Here is a 14,470-nt window from a genome sequence, read left to right on the forward strand (position 1 = left end):
AGAGGTTGTACAGAGTTTCAGAGAGAGCATAAGGGAACAATTGACAGGAATAGGGGAAAGAAATACAGTAGAAGAAGAATGGGTAGCTCTGAGGGATGTAGTAGTGAAGGCAGCAGAGGATAAAGTAGGTACAAAGACGAGGGCTGCTAGAAATCCTTGGGTAACAGAAGGAATATTGAATTTAATTGATGAAAGGAGAAAATATAAAAATGCAGTAAATGAAGCAGGCAAAAAGGAATACAAACGTCTCAAAAATGAGATCGACAGGAAGTGCAAAATGGCTAAACAGGGATGGCTAGAGGACAAATGTAAGGATGTAGAGGCTTATCTCACTAGGGGTAAGATAGATACAGCCTACAGGAAAATTAAAGAGACCTTTGGAGAGAAGAGAACCACGTGTATGAATATCAAGAGCTCAGATGGCAGCCCAGTTCTAAGCAAAGAAGGGAAGGCAGAAAGGTGGAAGGAGTATATAGAAGGTTTATACAAGGGCGATGTACTTGAGGACAATATTATGGAAATAGAAGAGGATGTAGATGAAGACGAAATGGGAGATACGATACTGCGTGAAGAGTTTGACAGAGCACTGAAAGACCCGAGTCGAAACAAGGCCCCCGGAGTAGACAACATTCCATTAGAACTACTGACGGCCTTGGGAGAGCCAGTCATGACAAAACTCTACCAGCTGGTGAGCAAGATGTATGAGACAGGCGAAATACCCTCAGACTTCAAGAAGAATATAATAATTCCAATCCCAAAGAAAGCAGGTGTTGACAGATGTGAAAATTACCGAACTATCAGTTTAATAAGCCACGGCTGCAAAATACTAACGCGAATTCTTTACAGACGAATGGAAAAACTGTAGATGCAGACCTCGGGGAGGATCAGTTTGGATTCCGTCGAAATGTTGGAACACGTGAGGCAATACTGACCTTACGACTTATCTTAGAAGAAAGATTAAGAAAAGGCAAACCTACGTTTCTAGCATTTGTAGACTTAGAGAAAGCTTTTGACAATGTTGACTGGAATACTCTTTTTTCCAATCCTAAAGGTGGCAGGGGTAAAATATAGGGAGCGAAAGGCTATTTATAATTTGTACAGAAACCAGATGGCAGTAATAAGAGTCGAGGGGCATGAAAGGGAAGCAGTGGTTGGGAAAGGAGTGAGACAGGGTTGTAGCCTCTCCCCGATGTTATTCAATCTGTATATTGAGCAAGCAGTAAAGGAAACAAAAGAAAAATTTGGAGTAGGTATTAAAATTCATGGAGACGAAGTAAAAACTTTGAGGTTCGCCGATGACATTGTAATTCTGTCAGAGACGGCAAAGGACTTGGAAGAGCAGTTGAACGGAATGGACAGTGTCTTGAAAGGAGGATATAAGATGAACATTAACAAAAGCAAAACGAGGATAATGGAATTTAGTCAAATTAAATCGGGTGATGCTGAGGGAATTAGATTAGGAAATGAGACACTTAAAGTAGTAAAGGAGTTTTGCTATTTAGGAAGTAAAATAACTGATGATGGTCGAAGTAGAGAGGATATAAAATGTAGACTGGCAATGGCAAGGAAAGCGTTTCTGAAGAAGAGAAATTTGTTAACATCGAATATAGATTTATGTATTAGGAAGTCGTTTCTGAAAGTATTTGTTTGGAGTGTAGCCATGTATGGAAGTGAAACATGGACGATAACTAGTTTGGACAAGAAGAGAATAGAAGCTTTCGAAATGTGGTGCTACAGAAGAATACTGAAGATAAGGTGGATAGATCACACAACTAATGAGGAGGTATTGAATAGGATTGGGGAGAAGAGTAGTTTGTGGCACAACTTGACTAGAAGAAGGGATCGGTTGGTAGGACATGTTTTGAGGCATCAAGGGATCACAAATTTAGCATTGGAGGGCAGCGTGGAGGGTAAACATCGTAGAGGGAGACCGAGAGATGAGTACACTAAGCAGATTCAGAAGGATGTAGGTTGCAGTAGGTACTGGGAGATGAAGCAGCTTGCACAGGATAGAGTAGCATGGAGAGCTGCATCAAACCAGTCTCAGGACTGAAGACAACAACAACAACATTGGTAGTATGTGTTGTGCAGTGGTGTGAGCCAAGGGTCAATGTGACCTACAGAATGGCTTTTAAAGTATTCATGTTGTATACACTTCATTCATATTAATAAACTGGAAACCTGTGCCATTATGCAACTCTTTCTATTGTACAGTTTTATGCCAGTGGAAAGTTGGTAGCTGGTTATAAGAAGTTTGCTTCTTCATTTTAAGGGTTAGGAAATGGGTAAAAGACTTCAAATTTGGCTGCACTACTCATGAATATAATCCACTTTAAGGATGTCCACAAACTGCCAATATAAATGAAAATATCAATGCAGTACATAATTTGGTATTGCATGATACACATTTAGAGGTGCATGACGTAGCTGATGTCTTAGGCATACAGCAGGAAATAATACATTTTATTTTATACGATGAATTAACTACATTTGTTGAATGCCGACGACAAAAAAATGTGAAAATTAATTTCTCAGAGAAATCTGGACAATTTAAATTGATATTTGATGCAAATTTCTTATTATTCTTCAGAAGTGGGTCATACCCATAATGAAACAGCCATCAAAAGAGTGGGTGAATTTCTGTGGTCCTGCGCTAAAGTAGATACAGGTGATTCAATTTGGCAGCTTTCTTTCAGGAACTTCTCTCTGTCATACAGATGGAGATCACTGAAAGGTAACTGGAATATGAATAACTAACCACCTATCACTGGGATGTGTCTATGTGGACAGCAGAACATGGCAAGAAACTAATGGCTTGAATGTTCCTGTAAACAGTGCTAAAATATGTGTGCCCCTGCATGTTCAGAAGACTTTTCACAACATGTCTTCAAAATCTCACTCCTTAGCAGGTGGCAGCAATGCTCCATAATGAATTGCATGCACTAATTCCACAAAGGGAAAATTGACAGCGAGTTCCATGAGGTGGTCAGTGACAGAGTTGTAGTCTAATGCTTCATGAGGTACTAAGCATGAGAAATAAGGGAGAAAATGAAGAGTGGTATAAGTAATTTACAAAGATGTCCACTTTGTCATTATCCTGTCTCCAATGATGATTTAATCCCTTATTGTAAGAGGTGTCAGTGATTAAAATGTGAAAGAACAAAAAGGGACAATTAGAGTTTAATGTCACACTGACAATTATGGTATTAGAGACAGAGCAGAAGATGGGACTGGGGAATGAATTCAGCTGTGCTCTTGACAGACGAACAATCCCTGTAGTTGCCTTAGGTGTTTTACGGAAACCATGGAAAACTTCTGAATGGCTGGATAGGACTTTGAATTGGCATCCTCCTGGATGTGAGTTCAGTGTCTTAATAACTAAACCTCTAATGATGGTAAACAGAAGGCCGAAATTCTAAACTTAGCTTTCAACAACTCTTTTAAGGTAGAGCACTGCAGCACCATTACCCCTTTCAATTATCGAACAAATGCAAGGATGGCTGACATAGTGTTTAGTGTATCTGGGATTGTAAAACAGTAAAGATCCTTAGATGCCAGAAAGGCATCTGACCCAGATGGTATCCCCCTAAGATTATATGTTGACTATGCTACAAATATAGCACCATTCTTATCCATCATCTATCAGAGATCATTGAACCAGTGGAAAGTTCCATGGGACTGGAAGAAGGACCAGGGCATAGCAATCTATAAAAAGGGTAGAAAATCAGATGCACATAATTACCGGCCAGTTTCAGTGACATTGATTTGTTGTAGAATTATGGAACATATTTTGTGTTCAGACATAATGACCTTTCTAGACTCTGAGAAGCTCATCTGCAGAAACCAGCTCGGTTTTAGGAAACAGCGGTCATGCTAGATACAGCTGGCCTTCTTTGTGCATGATACACAATAGCCTCTAGATACTGGTTCCCAGGTTGATGCCATATTTCTCAACTTTTGAAAGGTGTTTGACTCAGTTCCGCATTGTTGGTTGCTCCAAAAAGTGCACTTACGGCTTATTGCATTTGGATAGAAAGTTTTCTAACAGATAAGGAGCAGTATGTCGTCCTGAATGGAGTGACTTCAACAGAAACAAGCGAAACTTCAGGTGTGCCCCAGGGCAGTGTAATAGGTCCGCTGCTTTTTATGATTTACATAAACAATCTGGTTGATGGTATTGACAGCAGCATTAGACTGTTTGCCGATGACACTCATGTCTACAAGAAAATAGTATCACATTAAAGTTGTGAACAAATCAATAAGGATTTGCGCAAAATAAATGTGTGGTGTAATGACTGGCTGTTATATCTCAATATTAATAAGTGTAACCTACAGCGTATAACAAGACGAAAATCCCCATTAATGTAAGAGTACAAAATAAATGCCCAGTCTTTGGAAGCGGTAACATCCGTCAAGTATCTGGGTGTGACTATTAGAAATTATCTCAAATGGAACCATCAGATTACACAAGTAACGGGCAAGGCAAACTATAGATTGCGGTCTATTGGTAGAATCCTGAAGCGATGCAGTCCTTCAAGAAAGGAAATAGCTTACAATATGTTAGTTCGTCCAGTCTTATGAGTATTGTTCGTCTGTATGGGACCTTTATCAGTTGGCTCTGATTCAAGAGATTGAGAAGGTCCAAAGAAGAGCAGCAAGATTTGTGACTGGTACATTTAGCCATCGTAAGAGCATTACAAATCTCATAGAAAGTTTGAAGTGGGACACACTTGCAGATACATGGCACGCGAAATGGAAGGGACTGCTTACTGAATTCTGAACTCCGATCTTCGCTGAGGATGTAGAGCATATATCATTACCACCAACTTTCAAATCACGCAGTGATCACCATACAAAGATAAGAGAAATTAGAACTCGTACTGAGGCATTCAGACAGTCGTTTTTCCCTAGCGCAATCCGTGAGCGGAACAGAGGGGGGAAATATGACTTTGGTGCAAATTGTGCCCTCCGCCACACACCGCTTGGTGGCTAGCAACGTATATATGTAGATGTAGATCTACGCCAGAATTTTTACACCAACACAAGCCAGACTTACGCATTGTCCAACTAATTGTCACCACCTGATTCCTTTTCAGGTTCCCTCCATAGTATACTTACATAGTTACTTGTTTGATTACTGAAGTGAGCTAGTGTGTGTCAGCACTTTTATTTCCTCCTCAAGTGTATGGGGACATTGATAGGATAAGTCTTGCTGCAGTTATTAAGAAGAGCCTGTGTATACATATCATATCAGTTGCTGGAATATTTATTATAGCAAGAAAAGCAAATAATATTGTGAACAAGAAGAGCTATGAGCAAAAAAAAGAGATCAATGATAAACTACAATGACTGAAGAGCATGTCCTGCTCTCTGTTTAGAAGACATGTATCCTTTCTGGCAGTGTGAGGCTCTCGACAAGATGATTGCCAAGGCAGGTGACTGTAGAAACCACAAGTCAAGAAATGGATGGGGGACTTTTGCAATAAGATGGGTGAGATCTGTTGCATGACTCTGTACGAGGGCAAGCAGACAGAGCATATTGTTAGCTTGTTAGGCAGACATGCAATTAAAACTGCCTGAAAGTTGGAAGAGGCCAGAAAGATCAAGTGTGTTGCCCAACACTGACTAAGTTTGTTGTTCCATCTTTTTCCCTTCGCTCGGATGTTTGTGGCATTGGGTTCATTTGAGTTTTGGTAGTCATCGTACTAACATGGTTTTGAGTTTAGGTAGTTGGTGTGGTAACATGAGTTGTGGAAGTGTTTTCAGTGAGTTACTACGGTCTTTTTTTTGTGTGTGTTTAGAATTTTTGTTAGCTCTGATTGGTTTCACACACACACACACACACACACACACACACACACACACACACACACACACACACACAGAGTGGCCAACCTAGGTGGTATTGTCGGAGGCTTTTATTGATAAGTAACTTTTGTTTTGGTTTTGTTCTATAGTAATTGTGATGTTTTGTCTGTCGTATATTTATGGTACATTGTTCGTGTTTTAATTCCAGTAGAGAATATGGGGTGTTTGGGTTTCTGAGCTGGTGGGGTTTTGGTTCCACTTTTTGGAGTTGTAGGTGTTAGTGTTTTGGTATTGATAGTTGCAGTTGAGCTATATAGGTCAAGAGAAATGTCAGATTCCTGTGGTTTTGTTGGTGTAGCAGAAATGTTGTAATTAAAATAGTTTTTTAAATTATTTGCTTCAGGATGGTGCAGTGTTTTTTCGTAATTGTATATTGTCTCTGCCCCCAGTTTCCCGTTAGTAGTTGTTGTTTTTTTTTTCCATGAGACTTTGTTGTGTCATTTTTATTTTTGTTTGCATTTATTGGTGTGTGTATGTAGTGACATCATTGTCATCATATTGTATATGCTGGAACTAGCCATTTCCGCCATATTGTTGACATTATTGGTAAAAGCAGACAGGTGGAATTCGACACTTCTGTAATGCCCTCTGCTGAATGAGGCAGACCTTTTTATGGAAGCTATAAACCCATAGCATGGGAATCTTCAAAAATAACTTATTGTAAATACAAGTACATAGTTTTACACTATGATTAATTTTTTTTTTTTTTTTTTTTTTTGGTCCCATTCTGTGCTTGTTTGGCAAGGGTGGTGATTTTGTCATGGTTGACACAGTGTTCGATTTGTAAATGTCTACGTGTGAAAATGTCTTGATACACTCATGCCTATGAAGAAGACTAGAGATTTTAGTGCAAGCCATATGGAAGAATACTTTTAGTGAATGCATACCTACAAGCTTAAGTTTGATGAATTCCTTACTTCCAAATATGATATTTGCTTCATGACTCTTTACTTCAAAATAGATGGACAGACTCAGTTCTAGATTGTGATAACCTAAACATTACACACAAGTCTCTGGCAAAGAACATGGCATTCCTGCCTGGTTGTGTATCATGGCCATAGTCCCCAGATGTTTCCTGCCAGTAGCAGGACAAAGTGGTGTGATCACAGCACTGACTCTTGAGGCAATGTGTTGCATTATGGATGTAGTACCTGATCTTCAGATGAATAAAACTCACATAAACAGTAATAAATTAGGAAAGCATAAACGAACTCCCACAAAAGTAGAAGAACAGACTTATAGAGGCTGTAGGTCTCTGACAGGTAAGTCATACTGCACTTTGAACCTGGACAAGGGAGCCCGCACATGGGTCAGAGGGGGAAGGGAGGGGGCATGGAGTACTTCTATTATTTTGGAAGATGAACGGCGAGTTGCAAGAAACCTTAAAAAAAGTTCACACACACACACACACACACACACACACACACACACACACACATACTTTTAGGTACATCAGTTCTAAACAGAAAACATAAAATATCATGAGTGCCTGTAACTCCTCTCCAAGGATATAACTGTTCAAGAGCAAGTTCTTGTTGCCAACACATTTTATAGTTGCACATAGCTACATATATTTCAAGTCCTTAGTCAATGAGATTTCGCTTCTTCAGTTTTCCTAACTTAGAGAGTTAAACTACAGTTTAATACGTGTTATGCTGAAATATAGCCATAGCTAATAACATGTGCTTAACCTCATTACTGGATTAACCATGGAGGAAGGGTTCCATAATTGATGTGTTCACAAGTTCACAATTGATACATAAGAAGCACTGGAGCAAGGGTTTATTATAATTTTTTGCAGGGCAAGTAAAACATGAGTATTTCATTCAAGTTCAGTAACTAATGTCCAATTATGTGAGAAATTTAAGTGATCAGCTGCTTTTACTATCACTGTACTGTTTTTACAAAATATTTATATGGGGGGGGGGGGGGGGTGTCTGTTTCAATAGCAACACAATTATATCACAGTCTATTTCTCTTCATTCATCAATTTCGAGCTACTCGTATTTCTACAAAATTGATGGCATTTAACAATCATTACTCCAACTTTTAGATTTATAAAATATGATCAGAAGCCTGTATAATTTTTGCACCTGTGACTCCTCATTACCAGTATCGACAACTAGAGACATGTAACTGCTGAATCATTTATGACTTAAACATGCAACTTTAATACTGGGGCTAGATGAGGAACTTTTGAAGCCATGTGAACTGCAATTTTATTTCTCATAAACTGGTTTACTGACAGCAAATGTGTTACACCAGATAATATTTAGTGTGAACTACCAGATCACTACGAAAGATTATTGAAAATTTGAGGCAGCATCTTACATTTTGCATGATTATGTGAATAAATTAGTTCACTCACAAATATTTGAAAACAGCTTCTTGCAAGCAAACCAAAAAAATTATATTAACATGAAGCATGTTCAATTATTTCTATTCGGAGAAGTTTGTACTGGCTGTGAACTTTCGTTTGCAGTAATTATGTACAAATATTGAACGCAGACTCAACTACAGTCGTATTTCGTTTAAAATCAAGACAAACTTTCTGGTTTCAGTTTCATCCTCCATACAAATACACAAGGCAATTACCAGTGCTGTGCAACTGGTGTCATGGTTAAATTTTCTGCAACACCTTGTGAAACACGATAGAGAAAGTGATAGAAAGTTCATACTTTTCAAGTTTTGTTGAACATACATGAAAACTGAGCTGAAAAGGCACCCCAGAAGTTCCAACTGAATAAAATACATTTAAAAACATACTTGAGAAAATCAAGTACGAGAACAAAACTACATATTAGCATTACTTTTATATACAATATAATGGAATTTACTGTCAAAAATAATTACCTGATATTTAGGGGAAGCTTATACTATTGAAACACAATTTACATTGAAAAATGTAAGTCGATTTTTCTCAGGTATTGAATTTTTCAGTTGTGTCACTATTCTTGCTGGGGTGCAATATGTGAAGCAGCACACAAAAAATAAATAAATAAATAAATAAAATAAAATAAATAAATAAACAATTCAAACGAGTAACGTGATTTGTTTTCAAAATCTGACTGCAGTAACAGTAAATTTGAAAGCTACAAGAAATAATACTGTAGTCGTTCCTGACACTGACAGCTGGTGAAAACTACAAGACGACATACCGGTACCCAATAACTAGAAAAACAGTATCCATGTACTTGAATAACAGTACTGGCCTATATCAAACGTAAAACACAAAGTCCGAGCAGGCTTACCTGACTACTAGAAAACTGTCTACTTAGTATGAAGAACGCTCGTGTGCCTAACATGTTGACTACTTGCTACTGCTACTGCACACTAAACGGCCTTGGTTCCCGCAACTAAACATCGGGCAAAACGTGAAGTCGTGTTTCCAAGTCGATAAGCAATGTTCTGGCAAAACGGCAGACTTAGACTAAAAGAGCAAATTACATTCCGTCAAGATTATACAAGGAGACTGGTTTATTACATCAATCTTCATTGGGGAAACGGGATAAGACTCCAACAACAACACAATCATGATTGCATAACACATGTTTCATGTTTGTAAATCACTTGACAGAATTGTAAACAAAAAATCGATAATCGATATTCCTGTTATATTGCTTGCGACATGACTGTACGCTTTCGACTGAAAAATTCCGAAGCAAATTTACTGAAAATAAATAATATAAAATGGATTTCTTGTTCAGTGATAGAGATTCTTTACTTTCTAAAGGATTGGGTGTAAAAAACTGCGATGATATGCTGTAGTATCAGTTCCGTAATGTTTCCAATACTGTTTCAAGGGAAATTTATAAAATGAAAACGCATTTGAAGACTCCTGTCCAGTATGTTCGGCTACTTAATTAAGGTCGGGCGGCATGTTGATGCACTTAGTCTAATGTAGCATCGCGATTTATCCAACGTAGGCGAAGGGAAACCCACACTCCCAAAAGATTATAGTACCCCAAATACATGCCTTATAAATCCTACCATCTCCCATGCTCCATCCAATATGAAAAATTCTAATAATTATTCAGCTGTCGTGTCTCCAAGTTAGTTACACAGCCTCAGAAATTACAATACCACTAACATATATATCAAAGCATCTGAATGTCTTATCAATTTCTCTATTGTTTTATTACTGCAGTCTTGAAGCTTTTGGACTGATGTTGTAAATGCATTTTACCTTAAGGCACAATTATGAAATTAAAAGTAGTAACGATTATTTATTTATTTATTTATCATATGACATGATTACGAATCACATTAATGAACATAAACTTCAGTTGGAATAATTTTCATGCAGAAGTACATAGGAAGGTATTGTATCATAAAAGTACAATAGATATAAAACACTCTTCAGTGTACATCATACAGAGATAAATACTACAAAACATGAAGTACCTTTAGGAATAGTTGAAAAAATTCAGACATATAGGAATCCAGAAATCTGTTTATAGTGAATTTGGCAAAGAGTAACCCTAATTATATGAATTAAATTATATGTCAATAGAGTAGTGTTAGTATTTCAGTATAAATATAGGGCTGTAATTAATAATATCTTAATAACAACTATAATGTCATGTGCCTCAATGGCCTGATGCAGATCCTTCAATTAGATGCCAATCTCGAGTCTTGTATGTTCCTAATAAACCCTAGTAATGTAACTAGGAAAAGTTGACCTACAGTTTAATGTGGAGGCTGAACAACTTCTTGTTTCTGGTGACTCCTCACAGTGTTGATAGGTGAAGCCTAGGTTAAAATGCTAACTTAAAAATCGATGATCTCAGTGTCATTTTAGCCCATGATTTCTTGGTTTTCAGGCATGCACTTTGCCACTGGAGAACACAATATTCTTATTCTTAATGTTAGGACAAAAATTTATTTCCATAAATGTAGTCTAATTCCTTGTGTATATCTCTTTCATTTCATTGCAGAAAATGACAAAAGGATGAATAATCATTGCTATTAATACAAACACTGAAACCTACTTACTGAAATATCTTCTCAGTAACATATATAAAGATATACGTATACAGCTTATGAAAACAAGAAACTCATATGTGCAACACCTATTTAAACAAAGGATTTGACTCTGTCTCACACGATACAGTCAAACCTCGATATAACGGAATTCATGGGACCATGAAAATTAAATTGTTGTAGCAGGATTATTGTTATAATGAGGTTGTTATCATCACTCGGAGCAAGGAGACATGTTTTCGTGGGTGAGAAGTACATTACTGTAGTACTTTTGTGATGGAAAATGATATTAAAAGACAAATAATGAAACGCATTTTATTCGCTTCATTTATTAATACTGTACCTGTAGAGTATATTACTTTTATGTACAGAAAAATTACTTATTTTCCTTTGTTGCTTTTTTCTTAAAGGTTCTCTTGTGAATATTGTCTTTATCACCTCTAATGCAATCAATTGCTGCGCTGAAACACAGGACTGAAGATGCTACTTGCTGAATGGATTCCAACTGACCTATGAGCTGCATCAGAGGTGGTGGATTCGCACTTGGCACATCACTGTCATCATCAGAATCTTAAACAGGAGAATTCCTCTTTGACACCTCGATGAGAGATTCGTCGGTATATGCTTCAAACACCAACACCTCATCATCCACTGACAAATATTCAACAACTGAATCATCTATGGTTTTACCAGTAACTCCTAAATAAATCTCCAGATCACTTGGAATATCATCCTGCGTTATTTCATCCACCACAACATTCTCACCAACATCTTCACTTTCGGAAATTCTTGTAGTTTTCCAGCAGTTCACAACCACATTCGGCTGTACATTGTTTCAGGAACCAGCAGTCATGTCACAAGCCAGCGTCACATTGAAACTGTAGGGATTCCTCACCTTTCTTTCAATGTTTGTGATCATGTGTTGAACTAAACGTGAACGGTATTTCGTCTTATAGTTAGTAATTATCCCCATATCTAATGGCTGAAGAATCGAAGTACAGTTCAGGGGGAAGTAAAATAGTTCAATGTTCTTCAGCGCTGCTATGTTGTTATGCACACTACAATTATCCATCAGTAATACAATTTCCTTATTTTTCATTGTCATCTCTTTATCAAGCGAAAGCAACTACTCACTAAAAAGAGTGGACGTCATCCATGCTTTTCAATTTGCCTTTAAATTGACTGCTATAAAAGAAATAGCATTTTCAATACGACTGAAGCAAAACATTGCAGCTGAAACTATACTGTACCGAATTAACTTATAAATTAAAGGAAGGTAAAATAAAATGTATGTACTCTCTTATCTGGTACCCTTTTATATTTTTGAAGCACCGTGGGTTTGCTGATCGTTCGATTACCAGTGGTGTCAATTTATGTATTCCTGACTCGTTGCTACAGAGAAGAACAGTTAGGTGTACTTTAGAGTGCTTCCCTCTGTTATATTTTTCTCCTCTGAAGGCCATAGTCTTCTCTGGCACCAATTGATAAAACAATCCCGTCTCATCTGCGTTGTACAAGTTTTCAGGACTGAATTATTCTAACAGCTTACACATGACGGTTTTCCTCTAAAATTCTGCATCACCTAAAGGCGTTGATTTTTCTTCTCCTTAAATCACTTTAAAAATGATCCCATACCTGTCGTTAAATCTTTGCAACAATCCGTTACTTGCCTCAAAATTAGAATCGCCAAGCAACTTGGCGAAATCTACGAATCTATGGCATTCAACGAACTATTAATTGGTAGACTCTGCACTCACATCTCATTAAACCACTGCAGTGTAGCACTGTCTGCACTGTCAGCAACAGCCACATTCTTTTTCTTGAAGGGTTAAATTGGCGACCTACAAAACTTTCTTCAATTTCTTTTCGTTTTTTAAGCAACGTAGCTAATGTTGATTGTCCAAGTCCATACCTCCTCGCCATGTCTACTTATTTCATTCCATTGTCAGTGCCTTAGAAAACCTTCATTTTTGTCTCCAACCTTATTTGTTTCCAAGGCCCAGCCATTGTCCAAATCTTAGCAAGGCCAAAGCGTTTACTTCAACTAAAAACATTCACAGATTGCAAAACTCATAGAGATTAGCTGCGTACAAGCCCAAAAAAACACTTCTGTCTGCTACTGAAGCTCAACAATAGACAAATTTAAACACTCGTTCAAAGAAAGGAGCTCTTTGAAGTTTGCCGCTCAGCACAGATCGCCTGCGGCTGTACGCTATTCTCTTTACCGCTAGAACAAATTCAGTATTGTAGCATGTAGCGAAGCTCCTGGAAATAAAGCGCCGAAAGTCTAGTAGCTACATAAACAATACGTACTGCTACAGTGAATTTCTTAGAAGTAGGAAATAGTAAATTCTTCGAAATTTTGTCTTCGTTATAACAGGGTGTTGCTAAATTTACTTCCTCGTTGTAATGAGGGGTAATTAACAGAGTACATCCAGGAAATCAGTAGGGGCCATATAAAATTATTGCTGCACACGGGTTTATCGTTGCATTGGTAATCGTTAAATGGAGGGTTGACTGTATGATGATATAAAAGCTAGATCACTATGGCACTGTAGGTAAACTGTTACAATTATATCAATCACGTTTGCCACGAGAAGTGGCTGCGCAGTTTGGGGACGCCATGTCACGGATCATGTGCATCATGTTTGAGTCGTCCCTCGGGTATGGGTGTGTGTGTTGTTCTTAACATAAGTTAGCTTAAGTAGTGTGTAAGTCTAGGGACCGATGACCTTAGCAGTTTGGTCCCTTAGGAATTCACACACATTTAAAAATTCCAATCACGTTTCAACAACAGGATACAGTTAGTAAAGACAACCATACAGGAGTCAACATTATTGAAAACAAAGAGACGAATTCCACAAGGTGCAATGCTTGGATCTTTCCTATTCGTAATGTGTATCGATGACATCCCTTATTACATGCCAGATGAGAGTGTACTGTATACTCATGACATGACAATTTGTATAGTTGGAGAAAATCTATAAGTTGTCGTAGAATACAACAAGATAGTAACTTAATAATAAATAAAATAAAAACAGAAGAAATTTACTTCACCAAAATACAAAAAAAGAATGTCAAATTACCTAGCTTGCATGCAGATCAAAAATTTCTATGGTATAGACATACAAAGGCCTTTGTGTCAGAGCTGCTAGTATCTCGCCCTACTACACTGGATGAGGCAAGTTATTAGTAAAATCTTATTCACTTATGCATACTTAGCTTTCTTTCATTCACAGCTGCAATATGGGGTACTACTTCGGGGTAACTTTTTAGTGGTTTAATGTGGGTTCAAGTGGAAGCAGTTAGATGTAGTTTAGGTCTAGCACCTTGCCACAGCGGCAAACATTACTTTAAATAACTTAAAATAATGCCTAGTATGTATGAGAGGCATTCAATAGCTAATGCAACAAATTTCTTTTATGAAAGCAATTTTGTTTTATTTAGGATTCCAATGCACTATATTATTCCCCACTCTGGTGGCTAGAAAATCCTCTTTTTAAATGTAGTTCTCACTCATTGCGATTGCCTTAAGCTACTTTACAGGGAGTAGGGGAGGGCCTGTATATCTGCACGGTAACAGTCCGCTGGTCGATGTCAGAGTCAGTGTCTTACTGCA

General features: G+C 37.7%; 1 protein-coding gene across 1 annotated transcript in view; it reads right to left on the bottom strand.

Moving 5' to 3' along the window:
* LOC126298510 (cytosolic 10-formyltetrahydrofolate dehydrogenase) overlaps window positions 1–9,411 on the bottom strand; it is a 191,098-nt gene extending 181,687 nt beyond the window's left edge. The window contains exon 1 of the mRNA XM_049989857.1: window positions 9,120–9,411. Coding sequence (XP_049845814.1) covers window positions 9,120–9,173 — 54 coding nt within the window. The 5' untranslated portion in view covers window positions 9,174–9,411. The remainder of the gene's footprint in view (window positions 1–9,119) is intronic.
* Window positions 9,412–14,470: the final 5,059 nt, after the last annotated feature.

The sequence above is a fragment of the Schistocerca gregaria genome, chromosome X (assembly GCF_023897955.1).
Source record: "Schistocerca gregaria isolate iqSchGreg1 chromosome X, iqSchGreg1.2, whole genome shotgun sequence".
NCBI lineage: Eukaryota > Metazoa > Arthropoda > Insecta > Orthoptera > Acrididae > Schistocerca > Schistocerca gregaria.